The sequence below is a fragment of the Anas acuta genome, chromosome 7, assembly GCF_963932015.1.
Source record: "Anas acuta chromosome 7, bAnaAcu1.1, whole genome shotgun sequence".
NCBI classification, from domain to species: Eukaryota; Metazoa; Chordata; class Aves; order Anseriformes; family Anatidae; genus Anas; species Anas acuta.
This window is the reverse complement of record NC_088985.1, coordinates 25,769,861-25,796,690: the sequence shown is the minus strand read 5'-3', so window position 1 is coordinate 25,796,690 and position 26,830 is coordinate 25,769,861. Positions and strand designations below refer to the sequence as shown.

At 46.4% G+C, this 26,830-nt stretch overlaps 1 protein-coding gene across 3 annotated transcripts in view; it reads left to right on the top strand.

The window, feature by feature from the left end:
• The window catches only part of SH3PXD2A (SH3 and PX domains 2A), a 232,090-nt gene that overhangs the window by 67,908 nt on the left and 137,352 nt on the right, over nt 1–26,830 (top strand). For all 3 annotated transcript variants that reach the window (XM_068688430.1, XM_068688429.1, XM_068688432.1), the window contains exons 4-5: nt 16,678–16,754; nt 24,548–24,639. In XM_068688430.1, coding sequence (XP_068544531.1) covers nt 16,678–16,754; nt 24,548–24,639 — 169 coding nt within the window. The remainder of the gene's footprint in view (nt 1–16,677; nt 16,755–24,547; nt 24,640–26,830) is intronic.

Below are 26,830 nucleotides of genomic sequence, written 5' to 3'. Positions count from 1 at the left end.
GCTTTATGCCATTAAGCTGTTATCAAGTTTTGGTTCAATTGCAATAGTTTTATGGCTTTAGCGTAGTGGGAACAGTTGCAGCCTTTATGCAACTGCACCATTTTCCCCTGAACTGTTTGCTGTGAAGACTGCTGCATTGTGCAGGAACCCGAAGGTGAAACGGCATGGAAATGAATAACAGTGGAAATGACCTTTCCTACCCCTTTGCATTGTCTGTTCCAAAGTAACTACCAAATCTAAGGGTTTACATCGTGAACAATGAGGGGATTTGAATAAGATTATTTTTATATTCTCATTAATGAGTCCTCAAAGTCGGTACTAAAAGTTAAACATTTGGACTTATTTCCTCTTGAGCTGCAGGCATGCCTGATTCAGCAATGTCTTAAGATGATTTGTCAGGATGAGAAAATAAGTCACATCCTTTTTCCTCTTGGGATTAGGGAACCAGAGCAATCCTGTGCCCATAATATTATTTCAGTTGGGTTTGCATAATAGCCTGGAAATGCTTATACTCGATGCAGCGCTTTGTAAGTGCGACGTCTGATCCTTTGAAGTTAGATTAATTCATGTCACAGAGTCAGGTCTGCACAAATACAATAAAATACATTTTTTTCCTAGTGTTTTTTTTTTTTTACTAGCCCTCATTTCCTTATCTGACTTCCACTGTGGTCCATTAGTAGTGAGTGGATTTGAGTGCTGTTTCTCCGGATATCCAGCACCATCACAGCCAGAAGAGTCCAGTCGCACGTTTGGTGCCCTCACGTGTTGGTGTGACCATGGGTTTAGGAAGGTCCTGGTGCCCCAAAAGAGTCTTCACACAGTTTCAAACACTGCCTGCATGCATGTGTTTAAAAGCCCTGCAGACCTCGAGCGCTTCCACCAAATGGCTGTAGCTGATTCTCTGCGAGCCAAGGTTTTTCACAAGCATCTGGACTCTTATTGCTGGTTTACATTAGAGAAAGTGAGAGAAATCAGCCCCCCGTAATTACTGTCAAGCTGTGAGCTAGGCACATATGTCAATATTTTCAGGGTCACAGCTCAGCTCTTTATTTTTAATATACTTTGTTATTAGTAATCACTTGGGAAGAGATTGAAAATCCCACCCATAAGTTTCTGTAGCGTCGAGCCCACTCAGCCTTGACCTCTGCTCCCAGCAGTATCCTTGGATTTACTCTTGATTTCGGCAGGAGCAGTTACAGCAGGTCCGAGGGCTTTTGAAAACCCTTTCCCTGTGTTTTTCTAGATAAAGCCCATCGCTGTGGCTGCCAGATTGTATGACACCAGGTTTTAAAAAGACTTAAGAATGAAATCGAACTGATAAGGAGGCTAAGATGCGGTAAAGCCCAGCAAAGTCCATTTGCTTTCTTTCCAAGGGGAAAAAAAAAAAAAAAAAGACTTTCACGAGGTTTTAATTTTCTCTCGCCCAAGTGGAAAAACAATCCATTTGGGTTCACCATGTGCATGCACGTTGGGTGTGTGTGGATGCTGCTCCCACGAAGCCCCAGAGACAGCTTCGCCGTGTGCGGGCGTGGGAGCGAGGGGAAGGCTGCCGGGGGCTCGCGTTTAACTTCTCTCCTTCCCCCAGCCCTAGGGTGTGATGTGGGAAATCACTGGGTACGGCCGTGTGTAGCCATGAATCCTGCCCACGACTCATCCCCGGTTTTTCCTCTGCTGCAGGTGTTTGAGAAGGAGGCAATGGAAGATCTGAGCATGCAGGTGGGATAGAGGAGGCTCGGTTCTACCTGGCCTCGTTGTGCTTCTTTATGGGGCAAAAAATAGAGACAAGTGGGATTTGCCACATCTCCCCATGGTATATAAAAAGACAAAATCCATCAGTCACTGCGTAGCACTCAGGTACTGGAGCAGGAAAGACCTTTAGTTACCCAGGTGCCTGCACTGCTCCCTGTTCCCCTCTGCAGATGTCCCCTGGAGCCGGGTGCTCTGTTGCTGTAGCAGCACCACTCCCCGCTGTGCTCTTATGGATTACATTATTCCTCATCAAATCGCTCTCCGTTTTGCTGGAGGTCAGCTCTACTCATCATCTGGCAGGCTCTTCTCCCCCCTGGGCCCCTTTCTTTCGTAATTAGCCCAGATCCTTTGTTCTGCGGTGTCGGCTGGAGGGACGGTGCTTGGGGCAGCCGAAGGAAAGCCAAGGAAAGCCGTGCCGGCGAGGGCGATGCCTCCGAGCTCTGCTCCTGCTCCTCTCCCTCTGCTCCTGCCACCAGCTCCCTGCAGGCGATGCTCGCCCCGTGCAGCACCTTTGTCCCGTGCAGTGTCGTCCCTTCCCTGGTTCACCTCCCCTTGAACAGAGAGGCCAGATGTTGTAATCCTCTGGTAAGCCCTAAAATTGGCAGGATTTTCGTGTGTTGTTTCCCTCCGCCTGTTTTATTTTCCTAAGCCTATAGATCGGCTTTATTTCTCTGAAACGTTTCTAGGCTGCTATTCATCCGCTTTTAATTAAGGCGATACAGGGAATTAGGACCTTCACAGGGGTGGTTCTGGTGATGGCGACGAGTGTTTTTGTTGGTTTTCCTCCCTTCTGAGTAACCGTGTGGAAGTGAGAGTTTGAGTTTAGGCTTCTTAATTACTGGGGAGTTAAATTACTGCGTTATGGTGAATTGATTCCTCTGCAAGGGAAAAAAATGTTCCTGGCTGCTGCTGCGTGCAATGGCACAAGTAAGAGAGGAGGGCGTGCTGCTTCATCCTCCGGGGGACAGGAGGGAGTGGGAGCGTGGGCATCAAAGGGCTGAGGGTTGGCACGGGGACGCAGTGGGATCTGTGGCTTTCACAGGGCAGCATGGGGGAGACCGGGGGAACCCAGTCCCAGCCTTTTTCCCACAAGAGCTTGCTTTACAGCAGGCTGCACGAGGCACGGTTTCGTGTGACGTTGGGACCACAATGAAAGCGGGTGGCGCAGGGCAGCACGGATGCATGGCAGACCAAACTCCTCACTTTTCATCTTTCTCCATAAAAACCAGCCTGGCGCAAGCACAGGCTGCTACAGGCAGGGTGTAGGAACCTCCCATTGGCTTACCGGGATCCCAAACTGGGCTTTTTCTGGGCTACAGCTGCTGGGGCAGCCAGCAAAAGCCTGCCCAAGGCACGATTCTTTTGGGTGGACAAGTGAGTGATCTCAAGAGCAGCTCTCAGGCTGACCCAGGGAAGCAGCTGGCTTTTCCGCCCGGAGTGTCTGAATTATTTCAGGATAGTTTTACAGAGCGACAGACTCCAGCCGGAAATTTTCCGAAGAGCCCGAGTGTCATCTGACCCCGGCTCCTGTTTTCTGAAGTGTCCGTGTGTTCCCGGTGCGTGTCTGTGTGCGTGTGTGCTTGAAAATCTGACTTCTGTTTCGCATGGGTTGGCTATTTTAGTACGGTGGAAGGAAAGCTATTATCCCGAGCATCAAGAGCATCAGTACATTTGCAGGAAAACCTGTCTTTACAAGTGGCTCCTTGGGAAGGGGGATAATGGTTTTCAGTCTCGCTGACTTCTGTTGCTCTTGCCTGTGCTGGTTTCCTGCAGGGACACAGCTTCTCTTGGCTTCCTCACCCCATAAGCCACATGTAGGGCCCCGTGGTGCTGCAAAGCAGCCACTGTGGGTGCTTGCGCCCCTTTTTGAAGTCCTTTGGGTCCATCTCAGTGCCAGCACTTGAGCAGGGGGCCGTCCCCTCCGGGCTCCTCTCTGTTTTCTCTCCTCTGTAGCCTGAAGCTGGCTGGCGTTCCCCAGAGGACCAGGGATGCTGCATATGTTTCCAATCTCCGCGTGGCGTATCCAAGCTGTGTTCTCACTCCCAGCAACGAGACACCAGCTCTGATGTCAGTCAGCTTGCTTTTCCTTCGTGCTAGTGCCGGGGCCAGACTCAGCCCTCATTAATGCCTTTTGCTTTTGGAAACGTGCACTTCCCTTTCCGCAGTGTTCCTCTATCGCAATACCTTGAAAGGGCCAGGAAGGTTTTGTGTGCTGCTTTTGTGATGCCTGTGATTCCTCGGGGAATTTCAGGTGCTGTGGGTGTAGTCAGTGATGCATTGGGTAGGTTTCCTGGGGACTAAGAGATGATCTAAAGCAAATCTGACTCGTTGGGCTGACTCAGGAGTGACCCTCCTCAACCACTCCCAGGCAGCTGAGCTGTCTGAAGAGTTAAGTACAAGGGATCAGATAATGTCCTGTGTGCCTCCAAAAATACCAGAAATCAATTGGAATCTTTGCATTGTGTATATTTTCAAAGTGGTCATTTCAGTGCCCTCTTTTCAAGTAACAGATTTATAACGAAAATCCAGCACAATAGCTGAAATGCACCTGTCTTGTCCTCCTGGCACGTGAACACAAATTAATAAAAGGTGAGTTAAAATTAACTATGTGGAAAATAGCAAGCTTTTTTTTTTTAATTTTTCTTTGGATGACAATAAAGTACAAAAGATACACCTGTGGAAAAGAGTAATCTAGCACTTCTGGGTAAATAAGATGAAAAAGAAGGTACATGAAAGAAGTATTAACTTCTGTATTAACTCAGAGTGATTTAAGGATCTGCTTGGGATTTGAACATTTTTTACGTTCTTGAAGAGAACGTAAAATAAGGGCAGTATGCTGGAAAGTGCATACATAGGCGATGCTCAAGATATATGCAAAGCTAAGGTTTGACCCAGCATCAGTGACTGAATGGGATGGGCAGCCTTTAATGTATTTCTTGTATTTCTTAATGTATTTCTTGTATTTCTTAATGTATTTCTTGTATTTCTTGCAATTGGGTAGTTTCAGTCTATGGCCTGGGTTTTGTTTTTGCCAGGTGTTAATTCAGGTGCTGTCCTGTGTTTGTGCAGTGGGATGGCAGGTTTCTGCTCTGGGAATAAATATTTTGGAAAGTACCTGCAGGTTCCTTGCAGAAGACCTGCTCCTCTCCACCCCGTTCCTTCTGCCCTCACCCCATGGGTTGGGAGCTGACGTTTCCCCTCTGCCCTTCCGCGGTGCTGATCCCAAGAAGGGACCCGCTCTCACCCTGCCCAGGGAAAAAAAAAAAACGTGGGGGCTTTTTCTGCTCAGATCTCCATGGAAAAATGTTACATGGGGTGAGGCTGAGTTCCGTTCAAACATAAATAGAGTAGCATACCCCAGAATATCTTCTCAGTCTAAATCCTGCTCAGCAGTCAAAAGTCCCAAGTACCAATAAAGTCCCTGACTAATGAACTTTGAATTTACTCAGTTCCTTTGGGTGCTTGGCTAGGGGCACTCATAGTTTCCAGTCATACGTTTACTCCTTCTTACTTCAAGCCATCCTGTTTTCCTTCAGTCTTACAGCCTTAAAGGAACATTGAGTAACTTTGTGTTCTGCTTTAATGGCAAGGCAAGGGATCCCAGAGACACCGATCTCGTTGGCTTCCATTCCTGCTACCTGCAAACACCTTTATCTCTGGTGCCAGTCGAGGCATTAGTTTTCTGGCTTATTTTCCATCACCCTTTCTGACTCTTTCTCTTGCCCCTTTTCTACTGGAACTGAAAAGAAAACGGGGGTTTTCCAAGCAGAAGTGTTTCTCTGAGTAGGGATTTCGCGTAACTTCTTGTAATTTCTACACAGTAGAGATGAATCAGCACCAAGGCGTTTGCCCTGCACCCTGCATTTGATGGGCAGAGAGGAAGGGATTAAAATTCAAACCTGAACTAAACCTGAACTGATGTTTTGCAAATGATCTCGGTAAAGGGAAGGTCAGCCACAATTTCTGGCCTGTTCAGTCTTGAATCTCTGGAAAAATAAGAAACAACCAGCCTCCAGATTTGTCATTAGCCTGGCACATGGAGGTCTCTATACTATATTCAATTTCTTGTGCTGCCTTGCAGGAGCTTGCCTGCAGGAATAAGCATGTGCCTTACGGACATGAATGGGACCTGCTCTGTCATTCATACCTTGAATACCATTCTTTGCTCTGTCATTCATACCTTGTCACGTATCGTTCAGAATTGCAGCCTGGCACTGGCCCTACATCCCCATGGACCTTGTGCCCAGCCGGAGCAGTTCAGGTGGGCACCATGACATATGCCACAATCCAATTTTTGGGCAGTGCCGTCTTGGTATATTTGACCTGTTTCATCGTGGCCAGGTGGGCACTGCATAAAAGTATCACCAGGCAGGGAAGTATCTCCATCGTCGGAGTCTAACATGGTGAATTTTGAACAGCAACACTACACCTCAGATTATCACTAGGGATAAAGAAGAATCCCACGTCCAATTGACCATGGCAAATCCAATTCAAACTGCAAAGGGATATTTTTCCTCCCATTAGGCAGAATGTGATTAATTTCCCATGTGGAAAATTGTTCCAGACAGACGTGCTCGTAAATTATGGCAGAAGAGATCCTATTACTGCAAGCTCCATCAAAACCTACTGTGCCTCCAGAAACAGCAATAAGAAGATAATTATATTAACAGCCTTTGTTGTTATTTGATGTATGGCTGACATAGGCTGTAAGCTTATTTTCTGCCAGATTGGAGCCTCCGTTTGAGGATGGATGCTTTGATGTTTGTGGACATGAACAATAACCCTTGGTTTCTGACACTTGAAATTAAAATTGTTACAGAAAAGTTTTTAACTGGGTGATTGAAAGCCAATAGGTGCAAATGAGCCCAGAGTTTTAAATGTCTCCTCTGGGGATAAAGACTTAAAAACTTCTTATCTAAAAGGAAACTCAATTTTACCAGCCAGGATTCTTGAAGGAGCTGTGCTAGGCTCTGTGCTGTTTAACCCAGGATCTGTAAAAGAGGGTGTCAGTGATATGACTAACTTAATTGGTCACACGATTACTTAGGATATTAAAATTTGGAGCTGAATGCAAAAAGCTGGAGGAGGATCTCATGCTATCGATGGCAGAAAGGCAGTTCAGTGTTGGTAACTACAAAGCAATGCTGTGGAGGGGAAAAAAAAAAAAAAGTTGTTGCAATCCAGGGATGAGATTCCAGTAGGTCTGAGGATGATTCCACAAAAACTCCATCTCAGTAGTCAGCAGCAGTCAGAAAGCCAAACGTGGTGTTGTAAAGAATTAGGCAAAGAACGGAGAACAAAACACAGAGCTTCAGCTGTGGAAATCCACGATTTCCCCACACGGTGAATACCATGTGCAGCTCTCGTCATTGCCTCTCAAGGAAGGTGCAATAAGCTAAGGTGCTGAGAAGGGTGACAGAGCCGAATTGGCTTCTGTATGAGGAGAGTAAATAGATGAGAAATCTTCAGTCTGGAACAGAGGTGATGGGTGGGTTAGTGTAGAAGTTTGTGAAATCATGAAGGATTTGAGAGAGTGATGGAGACATGATATATCTTTATATATATATATATTTTTTAATTCTCTGAATGCAAAAACCAGGTGCAGCCTGTGAAATTTGGAAAGCAAGCCTAAAGTGAACAAAAAGGAGTATGTAGTCACATGCCAGGTGGTTGAATTAGGAAATTGGCTTCCAGACATCTCCATGTCTGCAATATCCATGGGTTCAAAAAAGAACAATATTTGTAGGATATTTTCTAAAAAATATGTTCTAATTCAGAAGAAGTCTAAAGAACTGATGGGCAGTGATGGGGAGTATATATCAAGAGACAGATCCCATTACACATGTCCTGTTCCTTGAATTTCTTCATCTTTTACTGGCCACTCCTGCAGACAGGGAGCTGGATTACAGCTAGACCTTCACCCCAACCAAATGTGACACTGACATCACTGCAACAAAGTGGGGTAAATCTTCTGTCCCTTGTCTGTGTGCTGAAACAACCAGTGAAACTGCTTTCTTGAACTTCAGCAGCTAGCCACGTGGCTGGTTATTCCCACCTAGAAATGGAGGAGATGGCATCTGTCCATTCGCAGCCCTGTACCTGGAGACCACAAGTCTGCAGGCTGGCCCACCCCAGAGGGGTTATCTGAGGTACCCAACAGTGGGACTTTATCCCTCTGGCCAGCCCTGCATAGCGCTGCACACCAGGACACAAAGGCAAACAGCGTTTGGGGAGCTGCCATTCCAGTGCGGTGGCACCGAGGGAGAAAGACCAGTTTGTTTGGAGGTGTGTATTTTGCTAGCAGTCAGGCCCGTTTGGCTGCTCCGCGTCTCTCCGTGGCTTCAAATGCAATTAATCAGGGCCCGAAAGGGTAATTATCAGCTCACATTCCTAATTCAGATTTCTGTGCCTATTCATTTTGCTGTTTTTTCTTTAATTCAGCAATAAAGTTGGGGTTATTTTTATGTTTTTATGCTTCTGGCCCAGTGATCCTTATTAAAAATACAAAAAATAACAAAACATTAGTTTCCAGTCTGCCTTTTTTCTTGCTTCTTCCTGGGCAGTAAAAAGGACAGAGTAACCATGAAAGGGAAACGAGAGCGTGCACAGTCCTAGGGCCCTGCTGTCACCTTGGCTGACGGCACTTTTCCTTTCAGGGGGCGAGTAATTGGTGAGGACGTTAATCCCTGAAAGAGGCTTTTGATTCTGCAGCCGTGGATGGGAAAAGCTGCCGATACCTGACAGGGCTGCTTTCTCCTGTGTTCAGACACGTGTGTGAGTGCTCTCAGTCGGGCCGCTGATACGGAGCAAGTGGGGAGAGCTGGCACCCAGGGAGGTAACGTGGGTGGCTTCATGGTCAGGAGTTAAAGAGGAGGTGCTGCTGGACCAGCATGGGCCTGACCCACAAGCTGTTTTGTAAGGTGTATTGAAAAGGTGTGTCTGGAACCAGAGAACGATGCCCTGGGTTTGAGATGGTGTCATGGGCTGCAGATGAGCTTCCCGTCTCAGAGGCTGCCTTTGGTCTGGTTGCTGTTTGGTGACCTTCCTCCGTGTCTTCACCTGCTGAAAATTCAGCTTAAAACTAGTCCGAGCTTTAAGCTTTTAGCTTGGAGGGCTCAGGGAGAGCACTTCTCTGTGCAAAGAAAGAACAGCGCTCTGTTTTGCAAAGCACAGGGGATTTTGTTTCTGAATACTGCTCTCTGAAACCCTAGCTGTTGATTTCCAGTCTCTGACAAGCACAGACACCTAGTTATGTTTGCCGCCGGGTTGTTTGTTTGTTTAATTTCTGTGTTAATTGGTGCCTTCCAAATACCACAACTGCTCTAAGGAGCAGTGTCCCTGCCAACCTGAGTGCTGAATTTCACCTCCTGTAATGTGGGACATGTGTACCTGGCAGCTGACTTAATCGAGGTCTACCGTAGGAGAGAATTTTGCCTCTTTTATGGCAGAGATTGAGGATTTGTTTTTGATTAGAACAAATGTTTAAAGAGGATTTTCTGGCCCTGAATGTTACTTTAGATGTATTTTTACTCTACATCTCCGCATCCTACGGTTTCATTCTACATCCCCCTACAGCAGAGGGATCTGTGGACTGACTTCATTGCTGTCATTAGCGTGTGCTCATTCTGTGATCCTGTGAAGTCACCTTCATTTCCCTACCCCTCAACCCCTACCTGCCACATTCCTATGCCGTGTATGCCGTAGCACCGAGTTATTGCAAGACCTACCTCCTAATAATAATAATGAGAGACTTTGATCTATGTGGTGTGAGTGCAAATATTATTTTATTCACAGCTCCGGCTCTCAACCAGCACAAGGGTGGAGCCTCCCAGGCGGCATTACTGCCAGTCACGCCAAAGGATGTGGCTAGGACCTTACTCTGCTTTTCCAGTGTAGTTTGGCAAGGGTGCGGTGCGAATCCACCTCCCTCCAATGACCTCGCTATGAGGTCTTTGACCTTGCACGAGAAGGTAGTCTTATAAAGGCTTATAAGATAGTGGAAATATTTTAATAGGCTGAACTCCTTAGGGCCTGTGATTGAAAAGATTGAGCTGGGACCAGATGGTCCTCTCCTGATGGTCCCACCAGTGTCAGGAAGGCTCCTGTTGGCTTCAACAGATCCCAGTGAGGCAGGTCAAAAAACACACTGAGCATGGTTTTTGAATAAGCAGAGGAAGAGTTTAGTTAGTGCAGCAACAGGGACATGGTCTAGCCCTTCAGGAAGAGCATTTTGGTGAAAAACATTTACAGAATCATGTGAGAGACTTGCCTTTTTCCACTCTGCAGGACAAGCTGGAGTAGTTCAGATGATATGGGCATGTTGACCAGCACATATGTAACACAAACAGGGGCTGCTGGTTCCCAAACCTGTTGGACCAACGAACAGTGATCCACATCATTCCCACACTGTCCAGGGAGAAAAGTAACTCTTGAAAATAGCCATGAAATAGCCATGCAGACTGTCTGTGGATTGCTGATGAGTTGGAGATCCGGGTTAGGAACCACTAATTACCTGGGTGAAAGCAGGATGCTGGTGTCAGCTGATAAAGAAGATAAACCAAGTGTTTGAGCACAAGTGATAAGATGTAGTGGTTGGCATATTTCTCATCAGTTTGGTTTAAGGTCTTGGAATTTTGTTACTGAAGCCCTGATGCTTCCATAGGTCAGACGATTTGGTCCTGAAGATTTGTAAACAGATCTTTTTAGAGGATGTTCAAAGAAACTCAGGGTGCAGTGGCTGTGTAAATGTTCAGATTCTTATCTTAGGGAAGAAGTATGCATATAGGCAAGGGAGATGCTCTGGATCTGCATAAGCTTTCCTGTTTTTCCGTGCCTCTTTTTTGTGGTGGAGCAAAGCCTGTATGCAAAGAGGGGGATACTCCCGCATTCTCTGTGTGGGGAAACCCTGCTGTTTCCTAAGGCAGTGTTTCTTAGATGTTTTGAAAATGTGACCCTCTTTTGGCTCCTTGTCTTTGTGGGACTCTGAATTATCATCAGCTTTGTTCCTCCAGGTGAAGGAGTTGCTGCTGTTGGCTGGCTGCAGGTGTAAACACCATTCTCCTCCCTTGTGACAAACTGACTGCTTTCTGCAATTAAAAGCACTTAGCTCTTGGCATTCTCTTTGCATTGTAACACTGACAGCCAGTAATTACAGAAGAGTTCACTTTCCATGTTGGAGAAGCTGAGCTGTGCAGTTCGAGGAGGCACCAATTGCAATGCAGAAACTGAAGACTTCGCTCCCTGAACGAACAGCCCAGCACTCTGCAACCATTCCCAGACTGGGAAGTTCACTTGTAAGGAATCTGGGCACCAGTGCTCAGGTTGACATCCTCTTGCGTGAGGCAGATGCTTTGCTTGGTTGTACTCTGGTCATCTTTGTGGGTTTGTTGGTGTGTGCAGACCAATAATGTCCAGGAAGCCATCCCACAGCATGAAAAATGAAAGGGTAACTTCACAGCCTGCCCGTACCAGACCAAATGGTGCACAATTTGCCTGCATCACGATTTCTGCCTTGCTTTAGAGAGGTGGGAGACGTGCAGCTGGGGCAGCTGAAGAGATGACAGGAGCAGCGGGTTGTTTGGGTGATAGCAGCAGGACACAGAGCAACATGAAGTAGCTCTTGGCTTATGCAGAATGCTGTACAAACAGTAACAGAGCTGTTAGCTTGAGAGTTGCACCCTGTGGCCCCCATCTGTCACTCCTGAATTTCAGCATCAGTGCTCACAGCTTTTTTCTTTCTTCCAGCTGTGCCTGGTGCTTGAGCTCTCGTAGGCTGTAGTAGCTAAGTTGCTTTAGAGCTGGTGCTGTTATTCCAGGGGATAAGTAGCCAACCCTACAGACAGCTGAAAGCAGCCAGGTTCAGAGGTAGGAACTCTTTGCTGGTGGGCAGTCCAGCCTCATCGCTTGCCTGTCTTTGGTTTCTCCTTGTAATTATTCATGTAGGGACATATTCTGCTGTATCAGTCCTAATGGCAGAAAATTTCTCTTCCTGGTGATACTCTTATAATCAAGCCATGCTGTTTTCCATCCTATATTGCTTCTCAGTGATTTTCTTATACGTTGCAGCTTTTGCACATTAAAAACAGGATCCAAGTACAGAAGGAAACCCTCTGTCCCCCCCATATCTCAGAGCAATATTATTATTGCTTATGTTGGCTTTCCTGGTTACTCCATCTGTCTCCATCACCTCTTGTCACCTTCCATAGTAATTCCTGCTGATTAGCAAAGGCTGTTATCAACTGAGGCTCTTGGGCAGCCAAGTTCAGCCAACAGTTCTGACTCTGTCACGAGTCTCCACTTATGAAGAAAGTCCTTCCCCCTCCCACCAGTGGAAACAGTATGAATCATTTCCCTCCCCTTTCTTTGTCAGGAGTAAATGCCATCAGTGTTCAACACTGGTTCCCTGACTCCAGGAAATCATGGATGAAACAATCCATGGAAACTGGGATCCCCATGTGAAATTAGTTTGTAAGGAACACACCTCTTTTTTGGCCATTGTCAGATTGCCATCTGGATGATAATCACACCTACGTCCATGAAAAGTGTCAGATTGTTCTTCTACCCCATAATCCTGTACTGTTGGGTTACGTATTTTGCACTGCAAGGTATCAGTGCATATTTACGTGCTCCATTTGGGAATTACATTGCATGACAGGTACCTGAGAGCTTTCTTGCAGGACTCTGGGATGGATTTCATGGTGTAAATGGGTTGAGGAGTCATATCTGATTGCACATTTATGCTTCTTTGATGAGCAAAAATAGTAAGAGCAGCTATGCGTAAGGCGTAAAAGCCTTCATAAAAATACTTTAGCCATGAAATGGTGTTAGTCACCGTGGAGGAAGCTGCTTAGCCCAAAAGGAGAAGCTATAACTGCTCTAGGACTAAATTCTTTTCTCTCTTTCTCTGGTGCAACCCCAGTGTAACTGCAAAAAAGAGTCTGACCTCATCTCGTAAGCAAACTCTCTTTGAGAATTTGATCTTAAGTTGAACACGTTGCTTGGCAGTACTCACACAGGCCTGGTATCACTCAGGTTCTCGGGTAAAACGAGGAGAGAATTAAGAGCACAATAGCAGTAACAACATAAAGGCACAAAAGCAAGAGCTCTTTCCTGCTTTTAGGAGACAGCTGACTGACTGATGGAGCCCCCACAGCTGTAGCTTCTATAGTTGGAGGCAGCACATGTCTTTTTAAACGTGCATCAGATGAGGCATTACAGTATTTTTAGCATAGCCATTAGTATTCAGGCTGTCCATTGAATATTTATCATACACTTTGCTTTATGTAGAGCCTTCTGAAGTGGATTGTCTGTACTTGAGGTAGAAGATTAAATGTGGATATGCATTTGTTCAGCGTCCCTTTTGCAGCGTGTTTGGGCTCTTCCTAACCTCCAACAGAGAGGCTGTCCTTGCATGGAACAACCCTTGGTCAGTCCATCACCCAGACATCCCTTGAAAGGAGAATCAAGCTCAGCAGTCAGAGTAAGAGAAAGGTGGATTAATTCCCTGGTAGATTTGGAAAGGAGCTAAACATCTGCTCCCCTGCTGAAGCTCCCTCCTACCTGCCCAGCTCCAAAGAGCAGTGGTGCTGGCAGCTCAGGGCTGAGCCACTGATGCAGTGCTGGGAAGATCAAGAAAGACATCTACAGAAGGTCTCAAGGCCAGCACCTTTCCTTTGCAGTGAAAGGTATAATTAAGAGATTTGTTTTCATGGCTCTCAGAGCTTACAAACCACCAGTCTTGAGCAGTGGCTGCTATGACAGCGGGCCTCTACTGTGAGCGTAGGAGTTGTGTATCATTTGTCCCTCTTCCTTGGAGAGGAAAACGCAGACTCCCTGCTAGGCATCCTCGTGGAGACCTCTGGTGCTTCTCCACCTAAGCTTGCCTGGTGCTGACCTGCAGAAATCAAGTGATATTCAGAGTGATATTCAAGTGAAATCAAGTGATATTCAGATTTAAGCTTGCAGCTGCCAGAGAGATGGTCTCCTGGACAGCTTTATTCCTCCCACTTTGTACACAGGATAAAACTGGGGCCCTGTGGGAGGAGAGGTGTGTGGCCATGGAATTAAAGGCTGCATCTATATACACACAGGGAGATGAAGGGATGACTTAAGATGTCCCCTGCAACGCTGAACCTGATACTTTGCCTCTTATCCACATTAATTTCCTAGGAATAATATTTTCTTTAAAGAAAAAAGGATAAAAATAAATATTGTCATCCTGCATTAGCAGCAGGACTGGAGCCCTGTTTCTTCCCCGTGTCTCTCTCTCTCAGTGCTGCTCTCCTCAGAGGCCTTCCCAACACACGTGCCTGACCTCCCTTGGCCTGGTCCAAGCCCAGTAACATTCACTTGGTCGCTGAGAAAGGAAGCGGTGCTGTATGTAATCGAACAGAATTAGGTCCCTTCCTTAGAGATGTGGAAACTGCCCAGAGGAAAAGCCGAGGGGTGCGTAAAGCAGCACTCCACCCTCATGAGGAAGCTGCCCGGGCCGGCCTCCATTTACCAGCCGCCACAGCACTTCCCGCCTCACCTCGGTGCTGCGTGAGGTGCTCCCTGGGGTTTCCTTGCTGGGGGCTTTCATGTGCCCTCCTCTGCTGTTTGCCTCCCATTTTTCTCTTTATTTCATTAACAGGGTGATCCTAATTACCTTGGATTTGGTCAGGGTCCCATCTCACTGCCCACCAGAGCAGGTGCTGCTGACTGTCCTCGTTTCTCTTCTTGCCTTGTGTGCCAACACAGGTCTGAGCTACTTGGCCTTCTCCAGACCTCAGTTCTTAATACCATGGACTGGGCACATCTACCCCACAGTGCTACCCTTTTCTAGCTTCCAATAGTGGAGTGAAAGTCTCCTTTTTTTGGGTGAAGGGATAAAAATGGAAGCACCTCCTGGGCTTTGCTCCGTACGAACACCACAGTCATCCTGATATTTTCCATCTCCATTTAAGGACTGAAGGAGAACTCATCATGTCCTGGGGTCTTTTTTGTACTCTGTGTTTAATATAACGTTCTTTATTATATTTATCTTGTTACTTATGTCTGACTCTTTCATTTATTATGTTACTTTGAAGACTGGGCCTCCCTGTAAACTGTCTTTTTAGGAAAGCTGAATGGCATTTGCAGGGGATCTTTAATGTGTTTAAGTCTTTGGTTCCTTTATGTTTTTATATGGTCACCGGTTCTACTTTGGACTCGTGGCTTGAACTGAAAACAGGAAAGCCAGACAGTGAGAACATTTCCAAAACGTCCCTTTTTCTTTGCAGTGTATTTATAAAAGTTGCAGAGAAATGCAAGGATCTCCCACAGCAGCATTTGCAGAGCACTAAGAAGGGAAGCAGTCTGTTCCCTGCAGATACCCCATGCCCTCTCCCAGAAAAAAAAAAAAGGGGGCTTACTGCAGTTATGCATTACAAATACAGTGTGATCCTGGAGAAACAGTAAGAAATGTTTTGGAAGTACAGATAATTCCCCCCATTTACTGGGGCTAGAAGGCAGAAAGCAGCAAGGTTTTGATGTGTCCACAGCCAGGCAGCGCAGGGTGATGGACATGTCAGAGCCGTGGTTAAATCACTCGAACACGGACGAACGTCTCAGCCACCTATTGCAGATTTCTCACATCCTCTGTGCTCTGTTACCACCATGCATCACATCCTACAAGCATGGCTCAGCACTGGCTTTGTAGTGAGATAACCACGTGGAAGCAGAGAGAAATTTATGGCACCTTTGGAATGATGACCTTACTTCACAGAACAAACCATTTGACCAGTTGTGCTCCCGAATTCTCAGGGACTGTGATAAACTACTTTCTCCTGTCTGAAACAAAAGGCTTTAACGCTTTACAGGTTATCTGTTGTGAAGAGAAAAGGCAACCAAAAGGGCCAGACTCTGGGAGGGTTTAGAGCTCTGCTACTGGGCTGTTAAAGGCTATGCTTTCATTAACCTCTCAACTACTGTAATCATGACAAAATCAAAGCCACATATTCGGATTTTGGGTCTGATTTCATCTCCTAGTCCATTTTCTTATCCCATGATCTCTGGATTAGTATTTCATTTGCCTGTTGGCAGAATAAGTTTGGAGCAGGAGGTGGTATATATGTCAGCATTTTTTTTACGTAGACATTTCATGGATTAAATAATGCTGGCAGATACTGTTTTCTTCCACCACAAGGAGAACATATAATTTATTCTTGTCTCAATACATTAAAAGAAATACAGCACAAAAGAAAAAGGGAAGAAAACCACCAAAAAAGGATACGAAGATAAAATCCCTTCAAGCCAAAAAAATACCAGCTCTATGACATCCTTGTGTGTGGGGAAACTCAGCTCCTAGATTATTTTGATAAACTCTGTTACAATCAGTTTAACACAAAACCCAGCTATTTATTTAATCTTAGCTGACTTGCAGAAATGTCATCCATTAAGGACACTGAGGTTATTATTTTTTCACGTAAAAAAAAAAAAAAAAAAGTTTGTTTATTTTTCTACTATTATTTGGTTTCCCTCTGTAGATTTATAAGGTCTCTGTCACCAACAGCCTAATGTTTCCTTGTGTGCTGGCTGTGTGGTTCCCCTACAGGAGCATCTGCGGTGGGAGGAGGCTGGGTGGGCATGGACGGGGCGTAGATGGAGCTCCAGCACCAACGTGCTAAAGCGGCACCAAACTGGAAGTGAGTCACAGCTTACACAGGTCTGCGCCAGGGTAATGCAATCACTGAATGGGAACTTGGGAACTATTTTTTTTATACTTTATCTACAGGATAAAATTAGAAAAAGTCCCTTTGCCGTAAGTTGGAGCTGGGGATGAGACTCCATCCCCCAAACCACATGCCCAGGGCACTGATGGCTGTGGCCAATGTCTGCTCTCTGCTATTGCACTCTCCCCAGTGGTCAGCGATGCTCCTAAACCTCCCCTGTCCTCTGTTCTCTCTGCAGGGAAGATCCTGTTCCGGAGGAGCCACGTCCGAGATGTAGCTGTGAAGAGGCTGAAGCCCATCGACGAGTACTGCAGGGTAAGAGCAGGGGGACAGCTGCCAGCCCTGCCACAGGGGGCTCACAGGCACCAGCTGTGTGGCACCATTCTCTGTAGATACGACTAAAAGCTTCATCTCTGCTGAGCCCATCACAAGGAGGGTCTTCTGGAAGCAAGGACAGTCCAGCCCCAGCACCACAGAGGCTGACGGGGCAGGTGAAAACAGAGGCCACTCTTTGCTCCCTTAGCCAGCACTGCCGTGGTGGTTGTTGTGTCAATCCTCAGCTGAGCGTAATGTATACACTGCGCCGGTGCCTCATTTAATCAGAAAAGGCCATAGGCATAGTCTGCCCTGCTGGGGCTCTTCACATAAATGCGGATTTTATTTCTACTTCAGTCTCCATGAATGCGAGAGTTCAGCAGGCAGAGAGGCCCAACAAAGATGGCATTTTCTCCTTTTCCTTGCCCGTCTGGGCTGCAGGAGGGAAAATTTGGGTTTGTACAGAACTGGAGATGGGCTGGCGGCTTTCAGGGGTGTTTCTCATAACGAGTGAAAGTCTGGAAATTTATGGCAGGACAGAAAAGCATGCTGTGTGGAGAAGAGGGTTAAGTGACCTAATCTTTCCTTTCCAGCTTCAACTTTATGATTTGATGATAATTAATCCTCTGACGGTAGATTAAAAGTCGTTTCTACACAAGACCAATACCCAGCTCTTGCAGAGGTATTGAGCACGTCAGCGTGTAATTTAAACCCCAGACTTCCTCTTTTCTTTCCCGTGGGGTTTTCTTTCCGTTTTTAGAAAGCCAGAGGAGCAGGTGGAGGGGAAAACCACCATCCCTGAGAACTGCTCCAGTCAGACATTTGCTCATCCACAACCAGGAGGAGGTCACAGCAGCGCCTGAGGCGCGCAGGGGGCAGCGGTGACAGGGCCGGGCGAAACCCCTGCCATCTGCATCACCCGGGCAAGGAAGCTGCGATTAAAGCCTTATCTCATGAGATCAGGCTCTCTGTGTGACAATTACCACGCTGTCTTCCTGCCGGCGGCCACAAGTCTCGCTGTCAAATATGCACGGTCCCGCTGCACCCCCAGCCTCCAGCCCTCCGACAGGAACTGCCCGCGACGTGAGTGGCGAGGACGAATGTCAGGGTTCACCCAGCAGATGCGTGGCGGAGAAAGCAGCGATTTACTTGGGGGGGAGCCCCTGCCCCGGGCTGCCCTGCGCTGGAAGCTGCTTATCTGGGACCCCATTGTCTGTGCCCAGACAGACAGCCCCGGCCCGGCTGCCCTAGCGGTGCCCTGCCGCTCACCTCTGAGGAATATGTCTTGGAGTCGGCCGCTGACATGGTCGCTGATACTGCAGCACTTCCAGTGCTGCCTTCCTCCTCGCTGGGCTTTTCTCTCCACAAGATATCTGGCTCCCCAGCCCCAAGCTGGTGCACGGCCTACAAGTAGGACTGTGCCCACCTCTTTGGCAGCATTAGCTGTTTTCTGCCTTTTTTCCCCAGCCCAGCAGATGTTTTGACTCTTGAGGAATTGTACAGAACTGTGGAGCAAGAATATCATTTTGAGATTCATTCCTGCTCATATAAGGGTGCAAAGCTTACATCCCATGCTAGTCTGAAAACGAGTAGGCAGACGACATGTTCAGTTTTGAAAAATGTGGAGAATGATGCTGGAATGATGTAGGTGAAATTGGCGGAGGAAATCTGACGTGGGATAGTAAAATGAATAAAGGAGACAATAGAGCTTTGTCTGCTGGAGTCTGGGGAAGCAGAGGAGGGAGGCAGATTCAGATGCAAAGTTTGTGGTGATTCTTTTGCCAGATGAGGACTCTCCATCCAGCTTGCCCTGCAAAAGTGAAGCACAGATGGGCCCTGCCAAATGAGCGGTGCAAATGCTCGACCATTTGTTGTGTTGTTGTTGCAGCCTGTCTCTGACAGAGCGCGGTGATTTGCATGGCTGAGAAGCAGCTCCGACTGGGGCTGTTTTGAAGTTTTGTTCCTTCACTGGGCATGGAAGCAATGGCAGGCAGGCAAAGGCTGTCCCAGAGTTTGAGGGGAGTTGTTCAGAAAGCATCGGTCATCAAGGGCTTGAGACCTCTGCTCCCTGCAGCCTGGGCCTCCCGACCCCCCGAGCCTGTCTGGTTCTTCGCTGCTGTGTGCCAGCCTAGAGAAATGGCTTCACAGGGATAATTAGGCCAGTGTCTGTGCTAAGGCCACAAGAAGCTTTGAAGTTGCAATGAAAAACAGACTGGGACATACAAGAAAAGATTTCCAGGGCTTTTGTCATCCGTGCAGGGTCTGGATGTCCTTTGTGGTAACCTGAGCAAGTTAGCAAACAAACTGGATTTTGCTTGTGAGCGCGTGCTGCCCACTGGACTCAATATCTCTGGATGATTTCCTTCTTAACTCTAGGCTTGGAATTAGTTCAGTGAGATTGAAAGTCTTCTGGGCTCCTTGGGCCTGGTTTTGTTAACTTTTTAATAAGTTGTTGCCAATGTGGAAGAAAGAGCAACTTCACAGGCTCACCTTGCTGGGGGCATTTTATTTAGTAAGCTTTTCATCTCCCACACACCCCTCTGGTGTGTACATGTCCAGTATGCATCATCCTGTGTTCACGAAAGGCCTCTCAGGTCAGTGGGTCACCGAAACACCACGCTCTCCTTCCTCAGCCCTCGGGGAAGACTCAGGCCAGCATTTGCAGACTTGCATCGTCGTGGTTGTTGGTCCTAACTGAGGGAGGCATCTTTGTGCAGGGGAGCTTTCAAGATGTGAAGTCCCATTGCCATAAATACTTAAATTTGTCACACGCTTTTACGCTGTCCTGACAGGAGGTGTATTTATGTAGTAGCTTATGGGCTTTTCCAAAGGGAGGTTTAAGTACCCGTACGCACACAATCTAAATAAAAATTATACGAGCAAGTTGCATCAGCGCCAGGAAATATTGGTCATTCTTTTATTAAAGTTCGCAGTTTGAGAGACCACACTTCAAAAAGGAAAAAACATAATTACCTCCCTCTTGGTCTCTCAGTCCGGCCTCTCTTTCAAGGTTTAATCCTTGAACTTGTCAAGACAGATGCACAGACGTTTCTGTTTCTTTCCATCGTACGACTAAGCTAGGGCAGAATTAAAATGGAATAGTAGTTAGTTCTGTTCTAGAATGAAGGGGTTTAAGAGAAAAACTTTGCAGTGCCCCTCTCAGTACCTGGTATAGGGCCTTGCTTTCTGGTGCCTCGTGGCCCTTTTATGTCAGAGGCTCTTTTATGTCCCAGTTACTTCCAAAATTACACCCGCTTTTCTTCCTCAGCTCTTTATTTATTCCTGCATCTCCCCACTTCTCTTGCCTGAGCCACCAGCACGCACTAGTCTCTGACTGTCAGTGTTTGCCATCCAACCTCCACACTTCATTTCTTGGGGTTCAAGCTTGGAGTTACTTGGAGCTCTCAATAAAACAGATACAGGAAGGTAAAAGAATTTGTTTCTCTGTTCTGAGAAGTGAACTGTTGTAATTGCATCTTCCCTCTTGCTGAACTCGCGGCCATTCCCAAGCATCTGCCACAAGCAATTATCATTAATTAGGATGATAAGCAGTTGAGAACAGGCTCCTTAATATGAAAAGTCAGGGAGCCATAAGCATTCAGTAGTCAGCTGTCTCTGGATCTATGAGCTGGGCTTAACCCCGCAGAGCTTTAGGGAGCTACGTGTCTGAGCTCCCTCAGCGGGCTGTGTGTGGGGAGAGATCACCCCACCCAAAGCTAGATGTCTGCGGTGGGGCAGACAAATCACCCCCTGCAGGTGCTGGTCTTCCACCAACGATGATACCAGTCACACCAGTCCCCAGGTTTAGATACGTAAAGTTCAGCGGGGTGAATATCATTGTATGCATACACACACCTACACTCACTGTATATCTCTATAGAGTCATGTCTCTGCATCTGTTTTTTTTATTTTTTATTTTTTATTTTTTATAATTGTTTATACATAAACACAACATGCAGCGTTCAGGGCACATTTACATATCGTGTGTTTTCTCACCCGTGCACATGCATTTCGTGAAGCTGTCCACCTGTAATATATTCCCACCGAGCTGTTTGCTATCCACATAACCTTCAGCAGCCAGCCCTGCCCGCCGCCGGTGCTGTGCTCTGCTTTGCCTGCCAGCAGCTGAGCAGTGTGAATCGGTCGTACCCGATGTGGAGGGCTGATTGCTAACGCCCCGCCTGCCGTGGAAGCTTTTCTAATAGCTTTTTGAATCATCCCCTGCTCTGCGAGACTGTCTGAAACCTGTAATATAGAGAGACAGACATCATTACAGGCTGAAATAACACATAAAAGCCCATCTCCTAAGGAGTATGTGAGGTCTAGGCAGTGCACGTCTGCCTTCGCTGGCTGAACAAGGAAACTTGCTGTTACTGATAATACTTAGCAGCGCTGCAAGGATGAATTCTGCTCACTAGCACTTTTTATCTTTCACCTTTCCTGTGCAAATTCCGTGCTGTTTCTGGATGCTTGCTATACGTAGCTGTGTGCATTTACCTCTGTTTTCCACGTCCCAGGAAGAATGTCACATCCCTATCCTTTTCCTCTTTTCACTATCTGTTTTCCTCTTTCTCTTCTTCCTTCTTCCCTTGACCCCACGGTCGTGCCTTCAGCCTGCTGCAGCTCTGTCCTGAAGGCAATTCAGGAATTCTGGAAATGCCCAAACTTGTATTTTCCCCTTGCAGAGGAGCTGTGGTGTTGCTCATCTCCTCAGTGCACTTTTTGTTCACTCTCTGAAGTTGCATTGCACTTGCCTTGATCACAGGTAGATGTTGTGTGTTTGCTGATGAGGTTTGTTTCTCAAACCAGTCTTGCTGCTCCCTGCCACTGTCCAAAACAGACCAATTCTAGTTGCTTTTACACTATCATTTACACTTTCTTAGCGTTTCTTACTCTTTCTTAGGGTTTTGCTCTTTAAAAGCAAGTAAAAATTGATTGGCTGCAGACTTTACACCTGAGATCTCCCCAAAGCATGCAATGGCAAGTTATTATCAGGTGGTTTTCATTCCACCTCAGTGCACTGGGCTGAAAATTGCAGCACTCTGGGAGGTGATTCAGCAGTGGGAGAGCCAGCCCTGCCCCAGAGCCACCGTGTCGCTGGGGTGGGAGAGCAGGATGGCTGGGTTTGGGAACAGCTTCAGCTGTTTGATTTGTGTCCTCTGCTACCTGCCTGGGAAAGAGCCATGGCCAAGAGCCATGGAAGGGCTTTCCAGTTACCCCCTCTGGCCCAGCAGGACCACAGCACTCCCTTTAGACCTTCCGGAGATTTCCAAACAGGGGAGCACCAGTTCAAGGGGGAGCAGATTTCCTAAAGCTTCTGTTGATTTAGCAGCCCAAATCTACATGGCAGCTTACCAAGCTCCTACGTCAAAGAAAACCCACTAACCCACTGTGCTCCGATTCAGTATTTACATCTGCAGCCTGTTTTTGGGGAAGGGCAAACACCTGCAACACGTAGGGAAGTGACAACTATTTGAGAAGGTGCCTGATGTGCAGGACCCCCTGCGATGAGTATAACTTGGGTATTTTATGTTTCCCTAGTAATGATACGTATCGTTTGCAGTGCTTGCTGTTGCTCCATTGACTGCACAAGATCAAGCCCTTAGAGATTTCAAAACACACTGTAGATATTAAATATCTGAGCCTCATAACCTTTCAGCAGATTAGGTAAGTGTTATTGCTCAGCATCGTAAATGGGTAACAGAAGATAAATCCCTGCTGAATTTCATGGAAGAAGGTTAAGGAACCTGCCCAAACCGAGCAGGGTGTTAGTAACAGAGCATTCGCTAAATCTCAGCCCCCTTACACTGTTTGTTAGGTGCCATTACTCCTCTGTAAGCCTCTCCTGCTTGGGGTGCAGCTGAATAAAACACTCTTTAGTGTTTGTGTCCTTGTTGTGTCTGTGCTGGTGAGGCGTTTCTCTTTCTCTTTCAACATGCCATGGTTGTTACTATTCCCGGGCAGCTACTGACTTCCAGTGTTAGTCTTCCTTTGCCAGCAGGATGCCTGTGTTTATACACACTGGGAATAAGGGCAGAGAGCTCACACCTCTGTTATGTTTTTAGGCAAGACAGCAAGACTGAGTGGATAGCAGCGCGAACTAAGGCGCCCTTCATTCAAAATAAAGGACTTTAGTTTTCCATCTGTTATATTTCATCATGTGTTAGTGCAGGAACCAGCAGTGCTCTGCAAGCACGCCCCAGCACTTGGACCCTTCAGGTACTGCCAAGCTTCTGCAGCTGATGCTGCTTCCTCGTTACAGGGTATGTTTTTTTCTGCTCAATAGCACAATTGCACATGACCAAAGGCCAGTGTCTCATTCTTCACCAGCTTGCTGATACTAGATGAATTTTCCCTGCATTTTTATAACATCCCTCAGCCACGAAAGGTGAGCTGGAGGTCTGGGAGCACTTGGCTTGCAATTTCAGACCACCTAAAAACAGGAGCAGGTCACCTAATACTGGAGACCCACAGTTTCAGAGCAGGATTATATATTTTTAAGCTATTTTCCTTGATGTCCCTAAGCAGGAGTGGTCTTAGAAACAGATTTCTTCACTTCTTAAGCTTGGTTAAAATCAAACATGTGGTTAAGAGACTGCCCTGTCCTGCCTTCATGCTTTGGCTGGGCCTTCTTGGGTGTCTGACCAAGATAAAGCATATGTCTCATGGATTAGTATAACCAGTTTCCCCTAATGCACCTTCATTTAGCTCTGGCGTAGTTTTTCATCCATCTTCCAAGATTGTTTGTCCTACTTTCAAGTAGCAGAAGAGCCAGACAATCTCATTTTGTCAAACAGGTTTACAGGACCTCTAAGAAACTCGGTCTATATTTAACCCATGGCCTATTTTCAGCATAACTTAGCACAGGAGGAGGTTAACTCCAGCCTCTCCTCCTCTCCTGCTGGTCGCTTCTGGAGTAAATCTCAGAATCATGACACTTAGAGCTGCCCTCCTGTCTCTTTGTGAGCAGCTACGTGGCTTCTTTTGGCACTGGCAGGCTCTAGAGCCTGAGCAACAAATTCATAGCATGGTTCTGCCTTGCCTGCTTGTTTCCAACACACTTCTCCATAATGTGGTTCCCTCCCAGACTGCACTCAGTATTGCTGAGTGTGACAACGCTGCAGATCTGTACCTTGCAGAGCGTACGGGCATTGTTAGCCAGGATGCACCATGGTGAAGCCTTCTTTGTGCAGAAGTAGCCTCCGTGCTTCATTTATTTATTTTTCTTCCAGACAATCGCATTCCTTTCCTCTCAATTTTGGAGCAAATCACTGTGTTTTATTTGATGATTATTTTTGAAGCAAACTCTGCCTTTTCTGTTGACAGAAAGCTTTATGGGGAACATTAATCCCTTGTCTTAGTGGATGTTGAGGCTGCAGATTTTCACTGCTTGAATTTGTGTGCACTGACACAGAGCCTGTAAGCCCTCATTGTCTGATGTTCTCTGCAAACCTGTCACCAAACAGCCCTGCCGCGGAGCACTTATCTTTTCAGTATAATGGCTTTTGCAGAGGTGGAACAAGTTCTGTTCTTGTACACATAGCAAAAAATGACATCGGCCAACTCTAGGTGCCATCACTCATGTAAATTCATCACGCCCTGCTTGACATTTACATTCAAGACATGCTCTTATCTTTCTTCTCAGTTAAGTAGCTGGACAGGAGACTTTCCTTTTCTATTTCCTTCCACCTGCCAAGATGTTTTGTCTCCTCTTGCATGGTAGTTTAAATATTTGAGGACACATTTTTAACTTGATTTTTCTGAGTGTTTCTCCTTCTTGTTTTCCTCTGCAGGCGCTGGTTCGGCTTCCTCCTCACATTTCGCAGTGTGATGAAGTCTTCAGGTTCTTTGAGGCTCGCCCAGAAGACCTTAACCCTCCAAAAGAGTAAGTGCCTCAGGGATTTCCAGTGGTGCTCAGTTCTTTTTGATTAGCTGGGGAGAAGCTGAAGGTCATTTGCCTTTATTGCTGCTGTAGGTGTGGGAACAGCTTTCAGGCAATGCCTTAGAAAATGCCTGGCAATTACAGCAATTACATACAACCACATCAGGTGTGTGGAGGACAGAGGAGTCAAGCAACCCTCAGACACGTTGTTCAGCCATCCTCTGCCCACTTTTGCATTGTTTCTTGTTGATAGTTCTAATGAGGGAACCTCCCCTGGCTTGCGGGTTTTGCTTGATAATTATCACCAAAGACTCATTTAGTTCCCAAAAGCATTGGCTCAGCAGCAGGGGGAAATCCTGCCAGCAAGCACACCGCTAATAATTACCAGCTGCTTCTTTAAATGTACTCCTGCCCAGAGATACTTAGTTATCTGAAGGGAGCAAGATTGTGGTCCAGATCCAAAATTGTCTCTGGAGAGTCTATTCTTTCTAAGCAGGAAACTAAGAAAAGGCTGGGAAAAGAGTTTCCATTGAACACTAAACAGAATTTTAGCCTTTACCTTGAAATGGACAGGCTGATTCATGCTGATACTGTCAGGGTTCAGAGGACTAATTAATTGCGGGGAAAGTGTTGGCAAGAGAGTATTTACAGGCAACTGTGCTGCCTCCCCTAATATTTCCTATTCTCCTGTATACAGAACAGGATATATTTTGTTGTGCTCCTTTAATGTTTTGACTCAGTCCCATTGTGTTTTGTGCTGCTTTGTTGCATAATTTGAAAGTTCATTGCAGGCTGTGTTTCCATAATTCAGTTTTACGACTGTTAGCACAGCCCCTTGGTAATGAGAAATGGATATAAAGCTTTTTGGAGGTTTTGGCCACTTCAGTGCGTGCAGAACCTGTAGTTAGCAGAAGGCTTTGTATTGAATTCTGCTGTCTTTGGGTTAGACCTGTAGCTCCAGTGCTCGTGTAGAGGAGAGGACATTTGCAGTTTGATTTCCCAAACTTTGTTTTCTGCACGTATACGGTTTTGTGTAACGCCACATATTGACATTTGTAGTGAAGAAAGCACTGCTAGCACAGCTGAGAGCATCGCTTTTGCTTGTGAATGATAAAAGGAGCAGCTTGAAAATCAAAGGTCTGAAAAAAAGAGCTGTTCTTTATTATTTTCTAGCTAGGCTTACTTCAGAGAAATTTCTGGGGCGAGCAGAGAAAGTGATGTTGCATGTTCATTGCTAAACACCTACTGCAAACGTAGAAAGTATTGCAGCAGGATATGCCTACACTCTGGACCTACTGACTGTCAGAGCTTCCATTTATGGTTTGTAAGGTTTGCAAAGGTTGCTTGATCCCACAACACCCATCTCATGCAAGGAGACATCCATATGCTCTGGGCAGCAATGAACCCCCAGAAGAGGAGTAAGATCTCCAGGGTTACAGCAGAGGTCACCCAGAGGAACCCAAGTAGACCTCAGAAATCTGTATTAAATGCTATCTAACACTCCTGCCTGCTTTCTATGCTGATACAGAGCTTACAGAGTTAGGCCTGAGTAAAAGATCTCTGCAAGGTAGGGAATGGGGATCAAGGCCCACCACCAGGCTAGCTCTACCATGATGGCTTTATTTTTATTTTTCTTCCTAAATGTTGTTGAGAGCCTTTTGCTGGGCACCCTGTTCAATAGCCTTGCAGCAATTTTCAAGTTACCCATTTGTTTCCCCCAGGAAAAAACAAAAAAAGACTACATTTTCTCAGTCCGAGCCTTGCATCTTATTCCAACCTAGTAATAAGTGTGATTTATTTCCCTGGAAAATGTAGAGCAATAACCTGATTAAATCTCACTTCACTAATGTCTGCAAGACATTAATCTAGCTGGGTTTAAACAAATCCTACCTCGTCTTCTGTAAGCAAACAGATCTTAGGGAAGGTGTCTAAGGTTTCTGCTGGGAGCGCTTCACAAAAGATGTATTGTTGAAACTGCAGATTAGTCTCTACAAAAAGATGATGTAAAAGCCAATGGAAACATCTTAGTGTTTTTCTTCTGTGAACTGAGGGGGGAGGGAAGAGGTATGGGGCTTGCTGGACCTCTGTGTAGGGTCTGGGAGAAGGACACCTCCAGGGAGATTCTCAGCCCCAGCAGCCACTGCACGAAGGAGTGCGGTCAACCAAGAGAAATCCCTGCTTCATTCCCTCATTT